General features: G+C 40.4%; 1 protein-coding gene and 1 long non-coding RNA gene across 3 annotated transcripts in view; one reads left to right on the forward strand and one right to left on the reverse strand.

Moving 5' to 3' along the window:
* Mmd (monocyte to macrophage differentiation-associated) overlaps positions 1 to 24,296 on the forward strand; it is a 26,785-nt gene extending 2,489 nt beyond the window's left edge. The window contains exons 2-7 of the mRNA XM_013008843.1: positions 4,813 to 4,894; positions 7,200 to 7,360; positions 10,831 to 10,905; positions 13,271 to 13,372; positions 15,890 to 15,959; positions 22,281 to 24,296. Of these exons, the coding sequence (XP_012864297.1) occupies positions 4,813 to 4,894; positions 7,200 to 7,360; positions 10,831 to 10,905; positions 13,271 to 13,372; positions 15,890 to 15,959; positions 22,281 to 22,481 (691 nt within the window). The 3' untranslated portion in view covers positions 22,482 to 24,296. The remainder of the gene's footprint in view (positions 1 to 4,812; positions 4,895 to 7,199; positions 7,361 to 10,830; positions 10,906 to 13,270; positions 13,373 to 15,889; positions 15,960 to 22,280) is intronic.
* LOC105980118 lies at positions 11,929 to 21,775 on the reverse strand. Of its 2 annotated transcripts, none has more exons than XR_001174720.1 (3): positions 21,700 to 21,775; positions 13,235 to 13,360; positions 11,929 to 12,017 (listed from the first exon to the last, which is right to left on the reverse strand). It is a non-coding gene; the product is annotated as an uncharacterized LOC105980118 (long non-coding RNA). The 2 variants fall into 2 exon arrangements; XR_001174719.1 differs by having other exon boundaries at positions 11,929 to 12,118.
* Positions 24,297 to 25,602: the final 1,306 nt, after the last annotated feature.

Below are 25,602 nucleotides of genomic sequence, written 5' to 3' on the forward strand. Positions count from 1 at the left end.
TTTTTTTTTTTGCTTATGTGGTGCTGTGGAATCGAACCCAGGGCCTCTAGCATGCAAGGCAAGCGCTCTACCACTGAGCCACCTTCCCAGCCCCCTTGCTAACATCTTGACTCTGATATGTCTGAAGTTGCAAAGGATTTCATAAGTTCTCATTTCTACCATAGGCTAAATTGGAAAACTATTTCTAAACATCAATATGAACTTCGGGGGAAAAGCTTAAAAATAGAACCTGTTTTGACAGTTGACACATTAAAATGTTAAACATCTTATTCTATGTCTTTTTTTCCCCTCAATTGTGGGGCTTGAACTCTGGGCCTGCACACTGTCCCTCAGCTCTTCAGCTCAAGTCTAGCACTCTACCACTTGAGCCACAGCACCACTTCCAGTTTTCTGAGTGGTTTATTGGAGATAAGAGTCTCACGGACTTTTGTGCCCCGTCAGGCTTTGAACCGTAATCCTCAGATCTCAGTTCACTGATTAGCTAAGATTGCAGTCATGAGCCACCAGCACCTGGCTTATTCTATATCTTTTCAAGTGTGTCCACAATATTTCTTTCTGGGTGCTCTCCAGATAGTAGGTAAAGGTAGGTAAATTACAGAGGGACCTACTTATATGTAGACTGATGCCTTCTCTTTCCTAGTAGATTTATCAGGACTCAGTTGAGTATTATTTGATTTCAGTACAATCATTTCATTAGGCCATCATTTGTAGCTGGTTATAAATCACGAGAACACCTTTGCAGGTTTGTTTCTAATGGAAACTTGACGGTTATTTTGGCTTTCGGTCAGCTTCTGACGTCCTGCCATTTCTAGGTAGGAAGGCCAAGCAGTCTGCTGCTATCAGTAGAAGGCTTTGTGCAATCATGGCTTCTCAAAAGGCTTACTTAGGATGTGAAAAGTTCAAAGAGCGTGTTTCTGTCTGGCAGACCAACAGACACTTTTTTCTCCCTTCATACCATCTGACTGATGACAGTAAGTGCTAAGTTACTGAATGCCTGTTTGTGCCAGACACTGGCTGATACTTGTATATCCCTCATTTTCAACTGTAACCCAGTTTTACACCTATTGAATAGAAAAGAGTGAATAGGTTTAGAGAATAACTGGGAACTTTCTCAAAGCTGCATAGCTAAGGAAAGGGTAGGCCAAAGAGTTCACTCTTAGGTCTCCACCACCCCTGCTACTAGCTCACCATTTCTGTCTCCCTCTCATGCCACATTTGTGTTCACAGAAAGAGATTCTCTTTTCCTTGTCTTCTGTGTAGTGACTACTGACTAGCTTCAAATTGACTGCATGGGGAAATCATCTTCCTCCACAGCCTTAGGATGCCTTCTAGGGCTGCTTGCTGTCTTTTTGTGTGTTCTTGAAGAACTGACTCAGGACAGGGGCTAGTTACTAACCTTCCTTCCTCATTTAGTAATTAAGTCAAGTTAACCACTATTGACATTAGACACTCTCTGAACAAATATATTCTAAAGGAGGAGTTGATGACACGGTGCATTTTACAAGGTCATCTTAAGGTGCCACAGCACCCCTTAAAACAGTGATTGTCTTGGCCCTTGAGTTTTCTTACATAAATAACCTGCTGAATCTCTAGTAAAGCCAAGTTGACTAGGCAGTCTCTCTGATATGATACAGTACAGTAGCTGAAATGTATCTTTTTATTTATTCACTCAACCAAGCTTTGACTATAAGGTGGGCATGGTGCTTAGGATTGGAAATGTGGTGTTGAAAAAGACAGTGGAGTAAGATGGAATAAATAAAAGATCAAATTCCTACTAGTGATTATAGGGCTCTGCTTGGCTGGGAAGATCTGATGTGACAAGTTGGATAGGACCGTCTGGAAATTGTCTCTGAGCAGGTGACATTTCATGCCCAGAGCCTAGAACATTTATGCCTAGCACATGCTAGAGAAACACATACGAGGCAAAAACAAACAGAAATAACCTGAGGCAGACAAGCCTGTGGTAGAATGAAGGGGTAGAAATGAGGTGTGGTATACCTAGAGGGAGGGATGACGGGAAGATGGTACCCTGACACTGGAAGAGGAGTATGAGCCAAATCACGCTGGACTTAGGGACCTCTCCTAGCGTGACCTAAGTGCTTTGGGGAGCCAATCTCTAAATGGGAATAAGGGTGTGTGCTATGTGGTTTTCATGGCTTCCATGTAAAGAAGGGAGTCTGCGGAGAGAACCAGCAAGGCTAGTGAAGATGCTGTATTTTTAGACTTGAGCTGTTGGTGTCTAGATGTAAGGTTGGAGCTATGGTGTTGCGGAGGTGGGCTGATTTAGAATGTATTCTCAAGGTGCGTTGACACTACTAGCACTTGGAGAATGAACAACACAAAGGACTCAAAAGACAACCAGTGGTGATTTGATCTTGGCCCTCAGAGGTCTGCTGGTGGGTTGGGGACCTACTTTTCGTAGGCCTGTTCTTTGGGGTGTGAAAAGATTGTCCTCTTTGTTGCTCGCTGACTGTGAATTCTCACTGTAGTTTTGGAATTCTGTTACTAGAGATTGGCATGTAAGAGCACTGGGCCGAAGGGAGGCGGGAGAGAACGTTAACAGAAAGTGAGGTCATGAATGAACAAACCTGCCTGGCTAATATATTTTTAAAATGTGATTCCCATTCGGACGACCAAATCACCTTCCCCAGGGCCCTCTAAAGTCTGCTGGCTACTCTGCTCACGCGTAATCATTAGGTTACTTGTATTAAACAGAGATGCCTTCTCTTAGGGCGTATCTTACCATCTTTGGTAACACTTGAAATTCTCTTGTTCTTTTTCAGGGAAGAGACTAGGCTCAGCATGTGGGAGTGTATTTGCATTTTATATCTACTTTTCCATTTAGATCTTAGGGATGATTTGAAAAGCTGGAGGCTTGATTGCGCCCTAGCAGGCTGAGAGAGAATATAGAAAAAAAACAATTATTGTATTATCATTTCCCTGTAGAACCACTGTGCTGTCTATCCCACTGTGCCCCAAACAGTCAAATCCTCTGAGCATAGTTGCTCTTACCATTGCTTAGTGCCTGAAATCCTGCCTTTTCTTTCAGAAGAGACTGCTCAGGTCACTAGAGAAGGAACATTTCCCCCTACAAATTCTCATTTCATTTTAAATGGGGATTATTCTTAATGGGCAGGGGACTACACTGCCACAAAAATGGCCGCCCAGCTTCTTTGCTTGCAGGAGAAACTGTAAACGTCCATCCCTGTTGCCTTGTAATGGTCTATTTTTAGAATGGGTTGCCAGAGATATAAATTGCTATTTTAGTCTGAAGCCTGGTAGTGGAGAGAAAAAAATCTACTTACTGTGCCCTGCTCAGAACTCTCACAATTTCATCTAACCTCATCCATGAAATTCCTACGAGTGTGTGATACTAGGAGTTATGCTTTTATATTTCGGGTGATGGTGTGACATTGGGACACACTGAAAACACTCTTCTCAAGAGAGTAATTAGTTTTCTTTTCACTAATAAGAGTGGTATAGCAATAGCCTTGTCCCTTAGGAAATTAGCGGAATAATTTAAAGGATTGTCAAGGGAGGGAAGAAAGATGTTTGAGATAATTTATGTAGTAGAGTAATTTGGACAAATCCTGGGCCTGCTAGCTGTGTATTTCTCTGGATAGATATTAAGCCATCTTGTTAAGTACATGTTTAACATACTTGTTAAATATCTAACCTATGGGTGGGCCAAATGATACCTTCACTCTCCCCCAATTCATCCTGAACTATGTATGTGGAGTTACCAGCCACTGCCATTGCATTTCTGTTTATTCAACCTAAGGACATCACACTCTTAAGAGGGGAGAAAACATTGGGTAGTCTTTTGTTCAAAAAGTGGACACGGTTTAAGATGGTATGATCATTTCATTTTAGGGTCCTCCTCCCCCTTTCTTTGGCAACTTGGCTCTGCCATTTGGCCTTCCTTGTACCATTTTTTTCATCATATGTATGAATAATGTGTGACTAGTTAGAACTCTTTCATGTCCAAAATTGAAAAAAAAAAGTCCCATCCTACCTATCAAATTAGCTTGAGCAGAAGAATAATGTATTATACAGGATGAGCCTCTGTGAACCAAATGCTGTCAGGGCTGTCTTCTCCCATTTGTTTTTCTGTATCTATTTCTTTGCTCCTTTACTCAGACAGCTGTTTGATTTCCCCTCCTGAGAGATCTTAGAACAATCCAGATTGCCTCATTGCAACCATGATGTGGGTTTGGCTTGCATTCGGGGAAGGCAACCTCCTAGTCATACTGTAGTAGAAGAGCTCAGTCATCTGTTTTGTCCTGCAGAACTTGTGTTTTTAGTCTGCTGCTAATGGCGATAAAAAGTTGGACCCAAAGGAAGACTGGAATATGGGCATGTATCTGAATGTCTAACATGTCTATGTGTATGCACAAAGTCTTGTTATTTGTATGTATAGATGGATTTTTCAGCCGGAATATTCAAGTGCTCGCCATGAGTTTGGGTTTGGAAGCTAATTCTTTTTATTCAGGAAGAATGAAGATGAAAATGTACCTCCCTTATTTAGGTCGCCTACAGTTAGCCAAGTATTACTTAAGCTATCTGGTGCCCAAACAGGCCATATGATATAAGGAAACTAGCAGGACAGGGTTTTTCATCCTGGGATATAAGGTTTTAAAGATCTACCTGTATCAACCTTTGTACTTTCTCAGAGGAAAAAAAAGAAAACTTTTCAATGGCTTTGGTTTACTTCCCATCAAAGTGTTTTCACCTGCACTAGTGTCTTCCTTTAGGATAGATAGATGTACATGGTTTTGGCTTTGCTCACAAGATGGCCTTTTGTTTCTACAGTTTCATGAACCATCCGGCCCCAGCCAATGGCCGCTACAAACCAACTTGTTATGAACATGCTGCTAACTGTTACACACATGCAGTAAGTACATGTTTTCTGTTGTTTCCATCTTTCCCAACAGGGCTTTCATTGGAGGGTAAGGAGTGATTATTTCTACAAGCTCAGCCCAGGTAGTTAGATATACCTATCTCTATGGCCTTAGCTGTCTGAATGTTTGTGCTGAGCCCTACCACCAGAAACTGGAGCAGGCTGATTGCTTTGTGTGTTGGAACCTAACATCTGCTCTGTCCTTCATTTGCTTTTCCTAACAGTCTTTAAAAAGAAGAATATTAACTAAGTACCTTAGTCAGAAGACAACCAAAGAAATTTGTTTATGAAGACTTCTTTCCACTGGAAAGAAACAAATGATGGTTGTCAAAATAATCTCCTGTGTTTATTAGGCAAGGACAGTTTAAAATGTTTGAAAAAGTGTCTTTTATTAAGCCAAAGATCCCCCCAGAATTGAGGCCACCTCACATCCTCCCTTCCCTCCTCGCCCACAGCAGACATGGCTTGTCAGAGCAGATAGTATTCTATACTGCTGAAAAAGGAGCTGTGTGACCTCTGAGCTTTTGTGTAATGTATCTCTTCCTAGCCAGGCACCGGTGGCTCATGCCTATAATCCTAGCTGCTCAGGAGGCTGAGATCTGAGGATCGTGGTTCAAAGCCAGCCCAAGCAGGAAAGACCGTGAGACTCCTATCTCCAATAAATCACTAGAAAACCGGAAGTGGTGCTGTAGCTCAAGTGGTAGAGCACTTGCCTTGAGCTGAAGAGCTGAGGGACAGTGCCCAGGCCCAGAGTTCAAGCCCCATGACCGATCAAAAAAATAAAAATAAATATATCTCTTCCTTACAAAAACAAAACATTCTCCAAAAGAAAAATAATTACTGAAAAAGGTATAAAGGAAATAAACAGTTGATACTTTGGTATAGTTCTTCCTTTTGCATGCATGGTATTTGTGAATGTGCAAGTATTCATTTTCCTGTAAATATTGTGTTGGTATGTTCTTGCATCATAAATTTTGCTTTGTCTTTGGTTTTGTTATTACTCCCTTTGGAAGTTGCATTCTGTGAGAACTTTGAGGAGACAGTGGTCACTGTCCCCTGTCAACTTAGTCCTTGAGAGATAAGTATTTAGAAAGGCTAGTTTAGTTGCTGTGAGCAGTTTGGGGACAATCAAATACAATCAAATACTCTGTCTTTGGAGATGCAGCTCACATTCAAGAACCTTGTTACTCCTCTAGTGAACCTTGTACAAGGTAAGGAACAATATATAAGCTGAAACCAATAAAAAGCTGTCTGACTGTTCTTGTTAATGTTTTAGAAGAGAAAAGCTAATTTTATTAAATGCTAGCCCAGATTTCGGGATTGTAGAGCGCAGTGAAATTTGTGAAAGAGAATGCAAACTTGTCCTGGTATCTGTTCATTAAGGAGAGGCTACTTTAAAAAACCATAGAAAGAATAAAAGCTCAAAATGGAGGACATTTCTTTAAAATCAAGTACGTTTTCTTTTATGAAAAACTTACATTATTGTCCTTATTCTCATATTGCTCTGGGTCAGTGTAAACTTTGGCATCTGATATGGAAATGTGTAACTGTATTTGGTATGAAATATGGCATAATAATAAAAATTCAAAGATTCTGGGGCTGAGAGTGTGGCTCAAGTGATAGAGCACCTGCCTAGCAAGTACAAGGCCCTAAGTTCAAACCCTGGTACCACCAAAAAACAAAAGCAATCAAATGAATAAGATTCTGGTATCTTTAATTGTTTTAAGTAGGTAAACTTGGGGAGTACTCTTTGCTATTTTAAAGGTACGACTAAAAATTACATAACAACAATAATTTAAAAACTCGTTCTGCAGTAGCTTTCAAACATAAAATGAACAGATCCAAAGTTAAAAAAATCAAAACAAATGACTTCAGCAATTGTTTTGGAATGTGTTTTATACATGATAATACTTACAGACTTGATTTATTCAACTGGCCTTTACTGAAGTATTGAGATTTCAGTAGCATGGAAGCTACAAGACTGAATATTTGAAAATCAGTGCCTCCTTGAGAAGTCTGTGCATACAGATTAGAAAGAAGTATGTCCTTGTCTAGTGAAATTAGGATAAAGGACATCTGTTTTGCAACGGTTGCCTACTGTTGTGTTTTGGTCTATTTGTGTTCCCACTGCCTGGCATTGCCTCTGGGCTGAGATGTCAATACCGCCCTCAGCACAGCAAGCAGCAACTTCATCAGGCTCTCATGACAGAGGGAAGCATCTCTTTTCAAATCATTTTCTAAATTCGTTCCCGGTCCTCTAAAAGTGAGAATGTTTACTTTCTGCCTACCTTTCCCTTAGTTCCTCATCATTCCAGCCATTGTGGGCAGTGCCCTTCTGCATCGGCTGTCTGATGACTGCTGGGAGAAGATAACAGCATGGATTTATGGAATGGGCCTCTGCGCCCTCTTCATCGTCTCCACAGTCTTTCACATTGTATCGTGGAAAAAGAGCCACTTAAGGTACTGTGGATGGCAGGCCCAAGTAGTTGATTTAGTCTACTAGGGACTCTCAAACCTCTGAAGAGTAGACATGTTCTTGCCTTTGTATTAATGCTATCCCACAAACCAGGATATTTTCTTGGGGTTGGATAGAATTTGAAGATTCCTCTCCTCAGCCCCTTAGGCCTCTAAGAAAAAAACAAGTCTTTGATCAAGTAATTAAAAGCAGTATCTCCTTGGCTCCCCAAGTCTTAGGCCTCAAAAATCTCACGAGCTGCTTCCCAGTTGGAAAATACTCACTATAAGAGAAGAGAGAGCTGAGGTTTCCTCACAGAAGTGCTCTGGACATGGAGTCAGCATGTAAACTTTGGGTCCAGTTCTGCTGTATAACAGGTCATTGTCGCTCATGGACCCTCAGTGGCTTCATTGTTAAAATGAGAGTTGTAATACCTGATTCCTGGAATAGGTAACTAAGATAATATATGTGGAAATAGTTTGAAAATTACAAAAGAATGTTAAGACTGTGTGGTGTAAGGAAGTATATTATAGTTGGGGTATATTCTGTTCTATGAAGCTGCGCTCTTAGTTCTTTGTATATGATTCAAAACTTACATATTTAATTTAGCCAGATGTGGTGGCACAGATCTATAATCCCAGCACTTAGAAGGTTAAGGCAGACGGATCAACAGTTCCATTCTAGCCTGAGCTGTATATCAAGATTCTGTCTGAAAACTAAAAAACAAAAATAAACCAAAAAAAAACCAACCCCCAAACACCAAATAAACAAAAATTCACATGTTTTGCCATTATTACCAGTAAGGTACGGTAGCTCTTAACTTACCAACAAGAAGGAGATAACAGTGTTCCTTCTCTGCATGAAAGACCAACTGGAGAGAGAGACAGCTCACCATCTAGGGTGAAATGAATTGCTTGCAAAATAGAATCTGAATTAATTTAATAGAATTAGCCCAGAGGTGTTCCAGTGAGGAGAGCTCCACAGATGAAGAGTGATTTAAGGTAATAATTCGAAACTACTTTTTGAATGTTGCAGATATGCCCACAGTCCCAGCACTGGGGAGACAGAGGCGTGAGAATTTCAAGTTCCTACTCAGCTTGGGCTATACATAAGCCAGACCCTGCTTAAAAAACAAACAACAACAAAAGAAAACCTAAAATAACCAAGAAGTCCAAACTTCTTTGGTTTCGTAGAATGGTAAAAAAATAAATCTCAACTATCAAAAGATAGGCTTCATTTGGGATTTATGAGATCGTTATTGGTTTTATCACATGGAACATCATGTTAAAGCTGGAAAGAAGACTGAGAGATTATTTAGTCTATACCCTTCAGTTTCAGCCCAGAAGGGACCTGACTCGCCCGAGTCAGAGATAACAGCAGCACAATATCGTTCCCAGACTTGTAACCCTGTGTCCTCTTCAGCATATCCTTCACAATATTGCACAATTGATAGACTGCCACCCTTTCCTATAAGGTGACAGTTCTTTGGGCTTAAAATAAAACCACAGCATTGACTCACAAGGGCATTGTGGGATGTACTCACAAGAAAGCCACAGAGGTTCGGTTCCCTTCGGTTCTGTCCCTGGCTTCTTACTGTTGCAGGGCCCCGAGGCCTGTCTGGAAACAGAGTACTTCATTATCTTCTTGGCACAAGCCTGTGCTCGTGGTTCCTCAGCAGCCTTGGCCTTGATGTCTAGATTTCTGAATCAATAAAGAGTTGTAGATGCCTACTTCAGTATTCAGGGCCTCCCTGGCAGGGGCTGGAGAAGAAGGTGTAATGGAAACATGACTCTCTTAAACCTTGAAAGAGCATTGCTAGAATCATAAGCCACATGTAGATGTGTGCTCTGCATTCCCTTTTTCTTAAAAGTGCTAAATAAAACCTTAGTTTAAATGGGAGAAGGGAATTAGCAATTATATTGTGAACATGTTAGGTGCCTATATATGTTAGAGAGACATGGTAGTGTGTGCTAGATACTTGTGCTACATCATCACATGTAGTGCTTTACCTACTCTAGGATTATTTACATTTTACTTGCAAGAATACTGAGAGTCAGAGGTGAGCAACAGATCTTGAATAAGACCTAGGTGTGACTACCTGCTCTAGCCATGTGCAGCAATGCAGAAAGCACCATGAGAAAGGTCTTAACCCTGTCAAAGAAATCACAGTCTTCCCAGGAGTTTAAAAGAAGAAGCAAAGATGCCCCTTCTTCCCTTTACCCACCCACCTCCCCCCCAATGCCATCTCCTAGCGCTTTCAGAGTAGCATCTTCTAGCCCGGAGTCTACAAGCTACATTTGTATACTCCCCAGGTGATTCTAATACATTGTCCGGTTTGAGAAGCACTGACCTAGTGTTTGTGTCTTGACATCTGTGACCTAAATTAATTACCTCAGGGTAAGGGGTGACTCCTGATGAGTAGACTGAAAGTCATGCTTTCTCACAGTATATACTTTTTATTTCTTCACTAATGCATCCTCATCAGTGTGCTTTGACCATGGTTCTATATGTGGTGAGAGAGAGAGAGAGCCGAACAGCGGTGCTCTACCAAATCAGTTTCCCCTGGGGAACTGAAAATAGATTCATGATAATACATTGCCTTGATACTTCTCAGTTATCTCAGTAAGGGCAGACTATCTGTCTATAGATCTCAGCGAGCTAGATCTTTGTATGTGCACATCCTGTCTTTTTTTTTTTTTTTGATGGAATGACTTCTTTAGAAATTCAAGCAGCCACCCACTTAAGGCACTACACTTTTGTTGTTGTTTCTAAATTACTGAGTGTTCTTTATTACAACTTGACTGTCTACACTTAGGTTAAAGCAAATGCTTCTTTGAATAAAGATCTTCTGAAAAGAACATGACCTCAGTTCAGGGAGTTGGTTTACTGGACCACTAGGACTTTGTGCCCTGTACTGTGATAGACAATCATCTTTTCTCAAGGAATTTCATCTTCCTGTTAGATAAGATCTTGAGGGGATGGAACATAGCAGAAAAGATACTTTTTTTTTTCTGGTCAGTCATGGGGCCTGAACTCTGGGCCTGGGCACTGTCCCCCAGCTCTTCAGTTCAAGGCTACCACTTGAGCCACAGAGCCACTTCCAGCTTTTTCTGCTTATGTGGTGCTGAGGAATCGAACCCAGGGCCTCATGCCTGCAAGGCAAGCACTCTTATCACTGAGCCACCTTCCCAGCCCAGTGTTCATTTTAACTACTTCAGATTTCTCAGCTATTCATGGGGACTCCAGTCCTGTTTCTATATATCTCTTGCAACCTAAAACAAACAAACAACAATAATAATAGAAAGTCAGCTTCATAGCATCCAAGACAAAAGCTGTGGCTTCGAAGGGCAAGTCGTGAATACCATGAAGAATTAGAATAAGAATGGAAATTGCAAGGCAGTAACCCATTCTTCCAGTCTGAAAATTGGTCAAGATCTGAGTGTAACTTGTTTACGCTCCCTTTCTCTTCCCACAGGACGGTGGAGCACTGTTTTCACATGTGTGACAGGATGGTTATCTATTTCTTCATTGCTGCTTCTTATGCTCCGTGGTAAGATATAATCTCTGTGTTTTTATAGCTCCCTCATTCACACCTTTGCTTTCTTCCTCCTGTCCCTGCCTCCACCCCTCATACATACAACCCACCTTTCCTCTCAACACACCCATACTCTTTTTTTCTCAATTTGATTTACTTGAGTGAGATGTGAAGGGGAGAATATTGCTGCTGTTCAGAAAGAGTAATCCGGGCATTGGATGGTCCTAACAAGCAGTGCGGTAAGCTTGTATGTAGGTTAGCAGGTTCTCTCTTGAAATATATAACCTTGGCCATCCGTATCCTTCCATACACTCTGTTGCTTCTCAGAATACTTGGAGACTGAATTCTTCAAGGGGAAATATGAATTTGAGTATATTTAAAATCATTAAAATTTTATATTGTGTGTCTTCAATTGGTTTCACAACACAGTGGCTACTAGATACTTGCTCATTTCTTATTTCTCCTACTCTTTGAGTAAGTAAACTAAACCAAATAACTACTTAAAATACTTAGAGTGGTTCAGGTTCCTTTGTCTAATTACCATTTTGGTGCAGATCACATACAATCTTTTGTGTGTTAAATCTCATTATTAAATAAACAGTTTTCCTCAGTCAAGGAAGATAGGGTCCGGTTTTAAGCAGAAGTTCATAATGCTATCAGGTGCTGTCATCATTAAAAATAGCAGGCCTCTGGATTCTGGCTAAGGCAGTCTTAGTCATTCAAAGAAATATAATTACCTGTTAGAATAAAAAGCAGGTGGTGCTAGCTCTCCCAAAATCCTCTTACTAAATTATAGGTCTGATTCATTGGAGCAAGAATACATAAGCTTTTGTGAAATAAATATACTTCAATTTAAGTAAATAAAGTTAAAAAAATTAGGACATGAGCTAAGGAATCAGATACTGAAGTACACAATTTGTTCAGGTGTGGTTTTAAGTATTCAAGAGGTATCTTTTTCATTTGTAATCAGAGCCAGAGTATTTGTTTTTAAAAAAATATTTAATATGAAATGAGTACATCTGAATTTGTAGCATTAGGAAATCCGGACCTCTGGTTAAATTCTTACAAAAAGTCTTCCATAACACCTGCTGCAGTAGTTCTTCTCATATTCTTTCTTGGCAAAGAGGCTGATAATGGAGACGTGGGGTGTGAGTATTAGGTATCTGCTGTGGTTATGTGATCTGGTTCAGGATTTCGTTGAGGGTTCTTATTAAGCTTTGTAAGCAATCTACTTCCAAATACATGTTCAGAAATAAAAAAAAGAACAAGCAGCCTTTACTCAGTGTGCCCCTGCTTGAGAAGGTCAGACACTACAGGTGCTCTGCAACCCAATTTTGCATGTCTGTGTTTTAGCTAGTGCTATTTTCAACCCATATTGTAAAGGCTGACAATGTTATCCTTGACTTATTCATTTCACCCCAGTTGCTCAAATACTTCCTTCACTTCTTCGTTGTGTTGAGTGCTTTTTCTTTTTTAATGTAATTTAAACGTGCTGTACAGTGGGATTACAGTTACATGTGTGAGGTAATGAGTACATTTCTTGTGGAACAGCGTTACTCCCTCCCTCGTTTTTCTCCCACTTTCCCTTCCTCTGACTCCTTCCCCACCCCAGCTGTAAAGTTCATTTACAACGTAATGTCTTATGGATATTGCTGTTGCATTGGTTCAACCTTTTGTCCTTTGTCTTACCATTTTGTTATTCCCCCTTCCTTCTCCAATTCAGATAAACATATACACAAGACACGGGATGCCAAAATCAAAGAGTGACAACAGGATAAATCAAAGGGGGAAAAAGTGAAAGAAAAAAGAAGTAATTTCACATAGTACATTAAAAACAACAACAACAACAAACCTCTTGTTTCCATATCTTGGAGTTCATTTCAACTAGCCTCATTTTTTTTTTTTTTTGGGTCCGGTTGTGGGGCCTGAACTCTGGGCCTGGGCGCTGTCCCTCAGCTCTTCAGCTCAAGGCTAGTGCTCTACCACTTGAGTCCCAGAGCCACTTCAGGCTTTTTTCTTTTTGCTTATGTGGTGCTGAGGAATCGAACCCAGGGCCTCAGGCATGCAAGGCAAGCACTCTACCACTGAGCCACCTTCCCAGCCCCTCAACTAGCATCATTTTATATGGTCATATGTACTTAGCTATTGAGCTGTTGTGATCCTCTGCTAGGACTATGCTAGAAATATACTAATTATTACAAATGAGGGAAACCATGGAGCCTATGTTTCTTTGGGTCTGGCTTACTTCACGTAATAGTATTTTCTTCCTGCCCTTCTTTCTCCCAGTATATTTTGTTTTCAATGATGAGAAGACAACATGGTTTTGGGAATTGCCTTCACTTACCCTTTCTGTTCTTTGTTTTCATGTTTACTTCTGTAGGTTAAATCTCCGTGAACTCGGACCTGTGGCGTCTCATATGCGCTGGTTCATCTGGCTCATGGCAGCTGGAGGAACCATTTATGTATTTCTCTACCATGAAAAGTAAGAGCAAATCATTTACATTGGATCGTTTTAAAGTTAACTTTCTAAAATTTTACCTGCGTTGCAGAGTCATTTTCTCTATGCTTATGCTTCAAAATAGTAGAAATACATAAACGGAATTTATCATGCTTTCAGTAAATCTTTGGTACTTGTATTTGATGGATAGATTGCCATGGGGAGACAGATAGGAATGGCATATACATGGTACAATGTGGTTGAGAATAAAAGTGGTCAATCATTTTGGAGCCATCTCCTAACTTACACTAATTTTATCCTCTGTAATTCACAATCATAATAAAAGTAATTCTTTTTAAGGGTTTTTGTGAAGATTTGACAGTAACCAACATCAATGGTCCAAGGTGGAAGTCTATAGAGTATTCCAATAAGCTTCTCTGAGAAAAAGACCATTTTGAAGCACATCAAACTCTCAGTATCCTAGCCCTTGGGCACAGCAATTTAACCCCTTATTCATAGTTCATAGACATAAGTGTTAGGTAGTATAAAAGAAAAGCCTTCTGAAATTGAACTCAAGGCTTGGGCACTGTCCTGGAGCTCTTTCGAGGCTCAAGGCTAGTGCTCTACCACTTTAAGTCATAGTGCCACTTCCAGTTTTTGAGTGGTTAACTGGAGATAAGAGTCTCACAGGGTGATACTCAGGTGTATGTATCTCTTCAGCAGAATATACCTGGATGGCCTGTGTGCACAGAGCTGACTTAGAGTCTGTGTGTTCACAGATTTGCCATCTACTCTTGTAACTCCTAATTCTAGGGCATACATTTAGAAATGACAGATGTGTCCTTATATGTCTTGGTATTTTCTTTAATAGTATACCTTTAGGAAAATGGTCCTAAAGAACAATGTGTAAGTATGAATTAAAGAATGTTATGCCCTTGCATTCTGCCCAGGCTGGCTTCAAACTATGATCCTCAGATCTCAGCCTGCCGAGTAGCTAGAATTACAAGTGTGAGCCACCAGTGTCGAGCTTAGGCCTCCTGAAATTTATCATCTTGGATCTAGATAAGACCCTCAAGTTCTTCCACTGCAGCTTTATGCTTAAAAATTGAGAATATTTAGGACATGAATCAAATATATGAATCATCTGGAAATTAGAGTTCACATCTTCCAGTTCTAATTCCTGCTCTGTAGCTCCTTTCATTATGAATTTGAGACACTCACAATCATAAAAAAATAATTGGCTTTATTAATTTATAGCTCTTTAAATTCTTTGTCCATTTCACTTGACAGAATGGCTCTGAGAATTGACATAATTTGTATTTTTGTCAGAGAGAATTAAATTGTTTTCTCCTGTCAGAAGATAATTGTAGTTTTCGCTTATTTCTTTCTGACTTTGAATTTCACTTAAATACTTTGAGCTGTAATTTACAATGCCAAGGGGTGTTATGTGGTATACATAAATGCAGGGAATGGTTTGCTTTCTTGGGCTTACACCCCTAAATGATATATCCTTGGATAAAATAGAAGTAAAGTAAGGAAGCTATTGTTTCTTCCCGTACAGGTCTTGTGCTATAATCACATCCTTGAGTCCATTCTTTCCCTGTTGGCTACTTCATGCTAGTTTCTGGGTATAGAATACTAAAATGAAGTGTGAATCATATTGGCCATTCCATTTGGCAAGCATTAAGTTGTACCACTTTATCTGTATAGATCCAAACATAACAAAACCTGGTCCTGGTCTTGGTGGAATTTATAGACTAGTTTAAGTAAGCAGAAACATATGTTGAATTTTTATTTTTATTTTTGTTTGGCTTGGACTTTGGGCCTGGGTTCTGTCCCTGGGTTTCTTTTGCTCAAAGCTAGTGCTCTACCACTTGAGCCACAGCACCACTTCTGGCTTTTTCTGAGGAGTTTATTGGAGATAAGAGTCTCATGGACTTTCCTGCCCGGGCTAGCATTGAACTGTGATTCTCAGATCTCAGCCTCCTGAGTAGCTAGGATTACAGGTGTGAGCCACCAGCGCCCAGCTTGTAAACAACATTTTAAAAATCCCAATTGGACAATTTTTGTCTTTTATTAAGAAAAGTAAATTTTTATTATATTATGTTCAGATATGTTAAATATTAACACAGATGTCCTGTAGCCTAAAGCGATCACCTTAGAAACATGAATTTGTTCAAATGCCTTTCCCAGAGGGCTTGCTGGTCCTCTGCTCTTGATAAACAAGGCCCTGTCCATCTTTCCATCTTCCTCCTTTACTATTCCCATAGATCTGGGTTGAAATGGTGGCAAAGGCACTGTCACACCAGAAAGGGAAAGACACACTTTGGATTGGGTTCAGTTACAGCCACTTTTGGCAGAAAACATTTTCTGTAGCATGTGGAGTTTTGAAAGAAAGACTAGTTCTGTACCATCTATCACCTATTATGTAGAGGCCTACTGTGCTCCCACTGGGAAAGGCGTGTCATTTAAACATTGAGCAGTTTGTTTTTTTCAAAGTAAACAAGTAAAAGGTGTTACGCAAATGACATGTGTTAAATAACTGTATTTCTGTTTGTGCAGGTATAAAGTAGTTGAGCTCTTTTTCTATCTCACCATGGGGTTTTCTCCAGCCTTGGTGGTTACATCAATGGTAAGAAACAGCCTCCTCATTTATTTACCTCCTTCAGTTTTAATTTTTAAAATTATCTTTCAGTAGTAGTTGTACAAATGGGTTTCAGTTGTATGGGTACAGTGTATCTTGATCAATGTTACTCTTCTACCAGTCTCCCCATATATTTCCTTCTAAGTCACTAGGGCTTGTGTGTACTCATAGATGTAATATGTTGGTTTTCTTTTTGAAGTTACAACAAATATATTGACTGGAAAAAAAACTAAAAGAAAAAAAAATATATATAATGAGATGTGCCAGCAACTTGGACTAAGTGCTGTGTTAAGTTGTTTGTAGTGAAGAAAATATAAGTTCCTATGGCCTGTGGTATCTTAAGAATCAGAAGATCGTAAAAGTCTGTTTGTGGGAAGATTATGAGAGGTCAACCTGAGCCACATAGGGGGGAACCTGTCCCACAATCCAAGAGGAAAAATAGAAAAAGATCATTTGCTTCTACAGATAAATATTTGGAGAGTTCCCTAATCTGTTCACTGTTATGTATTTTCTTTCGCTTAAGTTATATTTCTCTTTCCAAGGAGAGTGCTTTAAAAAAACAAAAATAAAACAACTTTGCTTGAAAATATCTTTTGGGAACTTCAGTGGATAGAAGTGTTAAATCATTGTGAGTAGGCAATTGTGTGGAAATATTTTGAACTTCCATTTCACATTAAATTACTGTTTAGAAATCTGTGTATCCGTCACTTTGAAACAAAAATACATCATTTGCAGTCGTATGGATCAATCCAACTGTACCTTTAGCTCCTGTGCTCGAGTGTCTTATAATCTAACTTTTTTGGCATTAGTCACTGTTTTCCTGAAAGAAAGCCAATGTGTTTTGTTTGAATTAGTTTAATTCCCTTCTCAGCCTGTAGTGGTCAGAAGTACTATACTTGGGATTTCACTCTAAAACTCCATGGGGCACACTATGGGGACATAAGGCACTAGTTATACTGGTAGCCTGGTTCCAAAACACCTGCTGGAATAAAAGCTGATTCTGATTTTTTTCAGAGAATATGTCTTATGAAAAGTTAACAAAATACCCATTTCTCTGAAATATAAGGTTTTCTTGATGATTTTTAAAATTAACTAGCATCAGAAGTTGGTAAAGGCAACAGAGAAGGGTGAGGAGAGAAGAGACAAATAGCTGAAGTGAGAAAATTTGCCATGACAGCCATGTAGTTACAGGGCACTTCAGGACACCCACCCAGAGCCATCTGAGCAGTCTCCGTAAATAGGTTACTGATGATTAGAGCAGAATTTCAACTAAATTCCCTCTGGTGTCATAAGATCAGGTTTATCCAGTATTCTTACTAGCCCAAATCTTTAATTGGCGTTTTCATAAGTGAGACACTAGCAGGTGACTAATGTTTATGATGATGAAGCAGGGTAATCCCACACTGCCATCAGATAACCTAGACTACAACAGGCACAGACAGCTCAGGTCCAAGAAAAGGCTATAATAACATTTTAAAATGTCTGTGAGTAGAAAACGTTCAGGCTGCTATTGGAAACCACACTACAGAAGGACCAGGAGCAATAGATAAGCTGATTAGGAAAGGCAAATAGGAGCCACAAGATGGTTGGAGTTGGAGCTGTGTTATTGGGGAAGAGTAGAGAATGAAGGAATCTGGACTGGGAGAAGGCTCAGCACCTCTGGGGAATTAAAATAGCTCACTGTTTGCATGGATGGAGTTTATGCACCTGTTGGATCATGTGCATATATGTGTTGAAACAGGTGTGCAAGTTGTGCAGGTCTTGTAATGAAGCTGGACAGCTAGACAGAGTCCAGCTCAAAAAGGACTATGCAAGTCATCTAGACTAACAAGATAATCATTTGCTTGAAGACTCCAGGCCTTGGTTCTTGTCCTTGGGGGAGTCAGGCTTCTGATGTAGAGAACTGGGAAATGAGAATGAAAACAGCTGTGTTTTTAACATTGAACATGGGCAGTACAGGAATAATCCTTGAGGTGGAGGAAAGAGAAAGCAAACAACAACAACAACAAAAAGGAGCTTTGAATACTCCCCATTTGTTTCCCTGGACACATTCCAAGTAGCAGTAAAAGGAAATAGAGCCCAGAGAGCAGCAGTCTGCATAGAGGAAACAGAAATTGCCATTTCATACTGCTGAGACAGCTGTAGCAGTTTGTGGAGCAGCTGGAGAGGAGGGAGATGCAGAGAGAAGCAGCTCTAGAAATCTACAAAGGAGAGATTTGACCCACACATCGGGCTGAATCTGAGCAGGGCAGAACTCTGAGGGCCTTAGCCAAGAGTAACCATTTCCAGACCACGAGAGAAACAAAGATTCCAGAAAGCACCTAGTGCTGGACACATGGCAGTTTTCAGCCATTCCAGCCGAAGAGACCATCACACTGCAAGTACACAGTTGGCCCTGACTAAGCCACTTCTTAGAAACAGAGCCTTAGCCTTGTGTGTTAGTCATTTTTCATCTCTGTGACAAAGTGCCTGGAAAAACAACTTATGGGAGGAAGGATTCATGTTGGCTCAGGATGTCAGAGATTTCAGTCCATGGGCTCTGTTGCTTCCGGGCCTGTGGTGAAGCAGAGTGGAGTGGTGAGCAGTGTGTAGCAGAACAGAGGTGGCCCCTACACGGGCAAGATGCAGAGAGACCCCCAAGGAAGGAGCTAGAGGAAATACACTTTTCACGATCATGCCTCCGGTGACCTACTTCCTTCAACCAGGCCCTATCTTCTCTTAATTAGTCCAGCTATGAAATAATGAATTCATCCTTGAAATCGAAGGCCTCATCATCTAATCACCTCTTAAAAGCCCAGCAACTGGCAACCAAATCTGTGACCCATGAGCTTTGGGAGACATTTTTAGATTCTAACCATAACACCTAGATTGAGAGAATCATAGCAGCCTCTTAATGTTGGCAGTGACATTGATCTGCCATATAGTGCCATCCTCAATAAACATTATGGGATAGTTTACAACAGGAAAATCCATTAGACTCTTATCTCCAATTAACCCTCAGCAAACCAGAAGTGGTGCTGTGGCTCAAAGTGATAGTTTTGAGCAAAAGAGCTCAATTAAACAGATTGCTTATTGTAGAAGGAAAAAAAAAAAGTCAAATTGAGGTCAAGTCCTCAGAAACTACAGACTGAAGCCCAAGGAAAGAAAGAGTGACCACCCAATGGATAGAGCTTTAGTAACCCACAAGACAATATCACATGGCCTAATGAAGTCTAATAGAAATAATAGTTGACACATCTAAAACTTTTTTTTGAAAAATATTACCTACAGATCTACACAGCACCGTGGAAGCAAAGCAGGATAAACTATACCAGGGCATGGCATTAAACTACTAAAGTATGGGGCTGGGAAGGTGGCTCAGTGGTAGAGCGCTTGTCTTGCATGCTCGAGGCCCTGAGTCGATTCCTCAGCACCACATAAGCAAAGAGAAAAAAAAAAGCTGGAAGTGGCGCTGTGGCTCAAGTGGTAGAGCGCTAGCCTTGAGCTGAAGAGCTGAGGGACAGCGCCCAGGCCCAGAGTTCAAGCCCCACAACCGGACCAAAAAAAAAAAACTACTAAAGTATGGTGAGGGAAATAATGAGCCAAGACTCTGGAGACTTAGTAGAAGACAAATTTTATATTTAGGTGAAAGATTTGAACAGACACTTCACAAAGATACCTAGAAGTATCTAGGAAGCTCTGGAAAAAGTGTTCAATGTCATTATCATCAGGAAAAGGAAGTCTCAATGAGCTCCCACTATATACTTTGTAGAAAGATTGACATTGAAAGCTAGAAAACACTCAACCTAGCGAAGTTAAGTAACTGAAACCCACTTACCCCCAATTTATTGTTGGAAGGAGTGTCAAAAACTGTATTGTTAGTTTCCTTTAGAATTAGACATATATTTAAGTGACTCAGCAGGTGCTACCCAACCAAAATGAAAACACACATTGACAAAAGACTTCTAAAATTATGTAAATATTGATTGTATCCATAGTAACCCCCAAGCAACAAAAAGTAAAAAAATAAAAATAAAACACACACACACACACAAATAAGGTAAGAGAAATCAATGACTATTAACCACATTAAGAAGGAATTTTAAAAAATATACACCAGGACTTCTGTGAACTTCAGAACACATATGTGTTTAGCAGAAAAGATGGCAGATGCAGAAAGGCACATACAGTAGAGTTGGACTTATGTGAAATTCTAGAATGGGTAGACTTAGTCCCTATGGTTGGGGTCTGCACTTGCCTTGGTGGCTGCAGATGCACAGTGTTGTAAATGGCTACAAAATAATTTAGGTTTACATGGATATGTACATTTATCCAGTTATACTGTTATCTTGAGATCTGTACATTACACCATAAATTAATCATCATTAAAAAACAAAACAAAGCAAAAAAAAAACCCCCAACAACAGTATTTCCCAGCTGGGCACTATTGACTCATGCCTGTAATCATAGCTACTCAGGAGGCTGAGATCTGAGGATCACAGTTTAAAGCCAGCCCATCAGAAAACCAGAAGTGTTACTGTGGCTCAAAGTAGTAGAGCTCTAGCCTTGAACAAAAGTGTTCAAAGACAGTGCCTACGCCCTGAATTGAAGCCCCAAGACTTTAAAAAATAATAATAATTCCTGTCTACTTCCCCAATTAAAGTTCTTGACTACCTTAGTTTAAATCTCATTCTGACACTTGGAAGTTTCCTGGCCTTTAGCAAGTGACTTAATCCTGCAGAATGTTAGTTTTCTCATTTGGAAAATGAAGATAATAAGCAGTAGTGACTTCAGGTCACTACAATGGAGATTAAAATGAGTAAATCAGGCTAGTGCCTGATGTGGAGCAGCAGTAAAGAAAGTGCTTTGTTTTTAGAATGGCCAATGTTCTGGTCTTTGAAAGAGGACCGGGTAAATGTGGTGTTTTGAACTGTCTCTTACCAACTTTGTGTACTTGGTTTGGTCTCCTGTTTATCTGAACAGAAAGAGAAAAGTAGTGTTGGTCAGAACCAAGCCAAAGCCCCACAGAGGCATCTGAGGAAGGGAGCTGGGTGTTGACCAGCTCTGTAACCTCCCTGAGGTCACTTTACTTCAACGGCCTTTTCCCTCTCCCTCCAAAACTAAAGAACATTAGATGCACAACTTTTAACCATGTCAGGGGTCCTGTACCCCATGGAGAATCAAGAAAACATGTGGCTGAAGTCCTTTCACACCAAATCAGTTTGGATCACCATTTCAAATCCCACAGAGGCCATGAAGTCTGACACACACCTTGTGAAACAAGGACTGATCCTCACACTGGGTCCTAAGCTAATGCTCCTTGCTTTCAGCGCAGGCCCCTGGGTGCATTCTAAGCAGGTGGCTGAACTGGCGCTTCCTTCTGCTTTTGCCAGATTGGCCACAGGGATCAGCTGGCTCCGGGGCTCACAGGGCTGTATCCATCACCGAGTGTCCTTTTCCTCAGCCTTCTTATGATCTACCTGAGATTTCCCTCACTCTGCAAAATCAGAACCTTTCTATTCCTAGTCCTCAGATATCCGAGGGACCGACTTACTCCTCCATTAGCTTCCAAGCACTGCCTCTCTCCCCTACCCTCTGGTTCACACGATAGTCCTAGATCTTTACAAACCGTGAATGGTTTAAAAAGTTCTTTCCTTTGTCCCAAAACACACAGGACTGTTAGCTTCCCGCTTGAGGCTCAAAAACATAAAAGGCCTGGGAACATCTAAAAGGTGAGGAGAGAACTTACACTGGGTGATGAGTGTGTTCAGAAGTCATTTCCACACTTCCAGTCCAGATTCCTGTGTCAGCCATAGTGAGGCCACACCCACAGGCAGACAAAGTTCCTTCCCACCCCCCTGCTATTGCCCCCCCCCAAGCAGACAGTGTTTGAGGAGGTGAAAGGGAACTGAAAGCACTAGCTGGGGTAGGGATGAACTATAAATGGAGGAGGTTCAGTCTGTCTGCACAGACAAGAACGCTTTTAAAGGGAAAGATAAGACATCCATTCTATTGAACTTCCCATGTCTGGCTGGTTGCATTTTGCTTTCACATGCAGCGAATGGGCAGAAGTGTGCTGGGATTTGTGGAGAGCCTGTAATCGGATGGTCGGACAGAATGAAGACTGACAAGCCAAAACAGTATCCCACGTTAAAGTGTTTCCGTGTGTTTGACGTCTGTAGATTCAGGTTCTGTTCATGCAGAGCTTCCAACTGGCTAGAAAATATCGGGGGGGGGGTGTGGCGAGAGGAGTTCTAGCTGACTGTGGAACTCAACATGTGACAGTAACAAACCCTTATTTTTATTTTTATTTTGTTCTTCTCTTGACAGAACAACACAGACGGCCTTCATGAGCTGGCATGTGGAGGCCTCATTTATTGCCTAGGAGTTGTATTCTTCAAGAGTGATGGCATTATTCCATTTGCCCATGCCATCTGGCACCTGTTTGTGGCCACAGCAGCTGCAGTGCACTATTACGCCATTTGGAAATACCTTTACCGAAGTCCCACGGACTTCATGCGGCATTTATGACCAGCCTGCTGGGTCTTCAAAGCAGTATTATCTTGGTTGTGGCACTTAGGAGGTGGGGTAAGAGAGGGAAGGTTGCACTGAGGGAGAAAGAGAAAGAAGAAACTGCACTGACTTCATTTATATATTTTTTTTAATATAATTACTGTGAAAGTATATAAAGCTGTGTTCTGGAACTTTCTCCCTCACAGCCAACAAATAAGGCAATGAATTAATTATTCATTCCATTCCACTATCATGAAGGATTCTGGGTAGACTTGGCCAACTGATGTTTACAAATCAGGATTTTGTATTTTAATTTTCCAGATTTTACTAGAAGATTTTTTCTAAATGACTAGGTCAGGTTGTAAACGTCAGTGCAATAACAAAACTTCCTTTTTAAGAGAAATTTTAACGAAGATTATTTCTATCACTTTCTCGCTCATTGTGTGAAAAGAATCATGGTCAGAACCTACACTACTTGTTACCATGTTTCATCTTGGCATAACATGGTTATTTTTTAAATAGAAACTTTAGGTATTTGTAAATTTTTAAGAGCAATTTGTCATTGGAGCGCGCATCTCCGCGGTTTCCTTATCCATCTTGTGACTTCTTGCAACAAGCAGCTCAACATTCCACAAATGAACAAAACCGGATACCTCTTCTGATAGCTTTATTAAGTGTGGAGAAATTGCCAACTTTTAAAAACTGAAGTTTTCCAAACTTTTCTGCCAACCTCTGACTCCAAGTTCAGTGCTGCTTTGGGCCGTATAGTTGACCTAGTTTGGTTATCAGGGATGGAGAAATATTTTGATACCTTTAACTTTTGCAAAAGATCCAAGTCTTCTCTAGACCTTCAGGGTCTCCTTCAGCACTGAGTGTGTGTCCTGTCCGTATTACGTTAGTGTTGTTTGGCCATCAGTGGAAAGCTCCTCAAGAGTATTATGGAGTACAGTGAATAGTTGAAATCGCCTGGTTTGGTGCCCAGAGCTTAATGCCCAATGTGATTAAGTCATTGTCATTTAGGATTTATAGTATCAATTTGATATTCATTTCAAATTGTGAAACTTAGATGCATTAATTCACATTTCTGCCTTTTCTTCTATATCTCCCAATATACTCTTTTATTTTTCTTTCATAGAAAAAATATTGACAACATTGTTTGACAGGTAGAAACTCGTGTCTGTAGTCCATGGCTTATATCATGGCTCAGTGGAGTGAGATATATATATATATATATATATATATATATATATATATATACACATATACATATATGTGTATATATGTGTGTATGTACGTATGTATGTATACATGTGTGTGTATGTTAGTTTTCACTGTTAGTTTTCCCTCAATGTCTTATATTAAGATTGATGTATTATTGCTTCATTTGGTTAATCTCCTGTTGGTGGTTTAAGGACTAAAATAACCTTGCCTTTCGACCTAGTGCCCCTGTTGCCTGTTTAATACTAGTGGGCTTGCTCAGTAGAACTGCCTGATTGAAAGTAAGCTTATGTAACTTTAAAGGAAAGTCCAGTTTGTGTGCAAGTATAGGCTGATTTTTAGAGAACTGTGGGGGAATGAGAGCAAAAGAACTGATATTGTTGAACTGTTCAATAGGTAAGGTACCAGTAATAACACCAACCAGACCACCTCTGTATGCATGCTTCTGACCATCTGGATGCCGGTTGTTTTGCTGTGTATATTTTGTTTATAATGTATTAACTTTTTGTGGATTTATTTAAAGTCTGCTCAGAAGTAACCCTGTTAAAGCCACTAAAATGTATATTAAAAACCGGTGTGCTGTAGACTAGAATAAAACTGTTACTTGGATTTGTTCCAGTGTCTACATCAGATGACCGGAAAGAATAATGCAGATTGAGAGTCTGAGCTCATCTTGCATTTGTAATTTGTATACTAAGCCTTTCATTTCTTTTTTAAGTCAGAATGGCAAGGGGAATAAATCTGCCTGCTCATGTAGAACTTTCTAGTCTACCTTTTAATAATTTGAAATGCTGAAGCCAGCTCAAACATGAATCGACACACACAGTCAGTTTAAAGTATGCTGGTTAGGGCATGTGAAGATTCTGAATTTGTAGGTGATGGGACTTTTTACGGAGAGGAGGCTTTTTTACCTTATATAATAAACCGTAGGGTTCAAGTTATAGGTTTTTGTTACCAACCAGGTATTTATGATACTGTAACCCTAACTACTAAGTGAGTGTTTGACTTATTCTCCTCCTTCTGATTTTCCCCTCCTCCAAGAGATTGGACATGTTGGGTAAGTACTTGGCCACTGGGCCACATCCTCAGCCTTCTCCCTCTTCTATAGTGCAAGACACAAGGGTCAGAGAAATTTAACATCTTCATCCAAAACCAGGACTGAAAAAGGAATCTATGCTCAATTCCAGAGCCTCCTATATGTGTGTACTACTGCATTGGCAAAGTGAAAAGAAAAGAGAGAAATAGAGGAGAGGGAGGGATGGAGGGAAGGAAGGCAAGCAGACAGATTGGCAGCCTGTCAGGCAAGCAAATCAAACACCTTGAACTTTTAAAGTTTATCAGCCGTGGACATGAAAATGAGAAACTATTCAAATGGTTGAGAATCTCAGGAAGGCCAGGCAGCCTTCTCTGCAGTCCAACTTGACAGTAGATTATCTTGATGCATTCCTCCCAAAAGTTGTGTGCTCTGGCTCTCCAGTGACATTCATTTCTGGAACACTCAACTACCACAGTGCTGCATCTTCCTGATCAGTATCTCCAGCCTAAAACATTTTTTTTTTTTTGCCAGTCCTAGTCTTGAACTCAGGTCTTGGTGCCATCATCCCTGAGCTATTTCAGCTTGAGGCTAGTGTTCTACCACTTGAGCCATAGCTCCACTTCTGGCTTTTTTTTTTCTTTTCTGTGATTAGTTGGTGATAAGTTGCACAGACTTTTCTGCCTGGGCTAGCGTTGAACCTCAATCCACATATCCTCCTGAGTAGCTAGGATTCCAGGCAGGGGCTCTAGCCTAAAACTCTTTAAGGACCAGGGCTCTTAATCAACTGCTTTAATGCCCCCTACCGTATTTCACTTGTGTGTACACTGAGTGTGTTCTCTTTGTTGTTCTTCCATACCTGAATTGTTTGATATTAGTAGTGTGGCT

Source organism: Dipodomys ordii, unplaced genomic scaffold (genome assembly GCF_000151885.1).
Source record: "Dipodomys ordii isolate 6190 unplaced genomic scaffold, Dord_2.0 Scaffold7, whole genome shotgun sequence".
NCBI lineage: Eukaryota > Metazoa > Chordata > Mammalia > Rodentia > Heteromyidae > Dipodomys > Dipodomys ordii.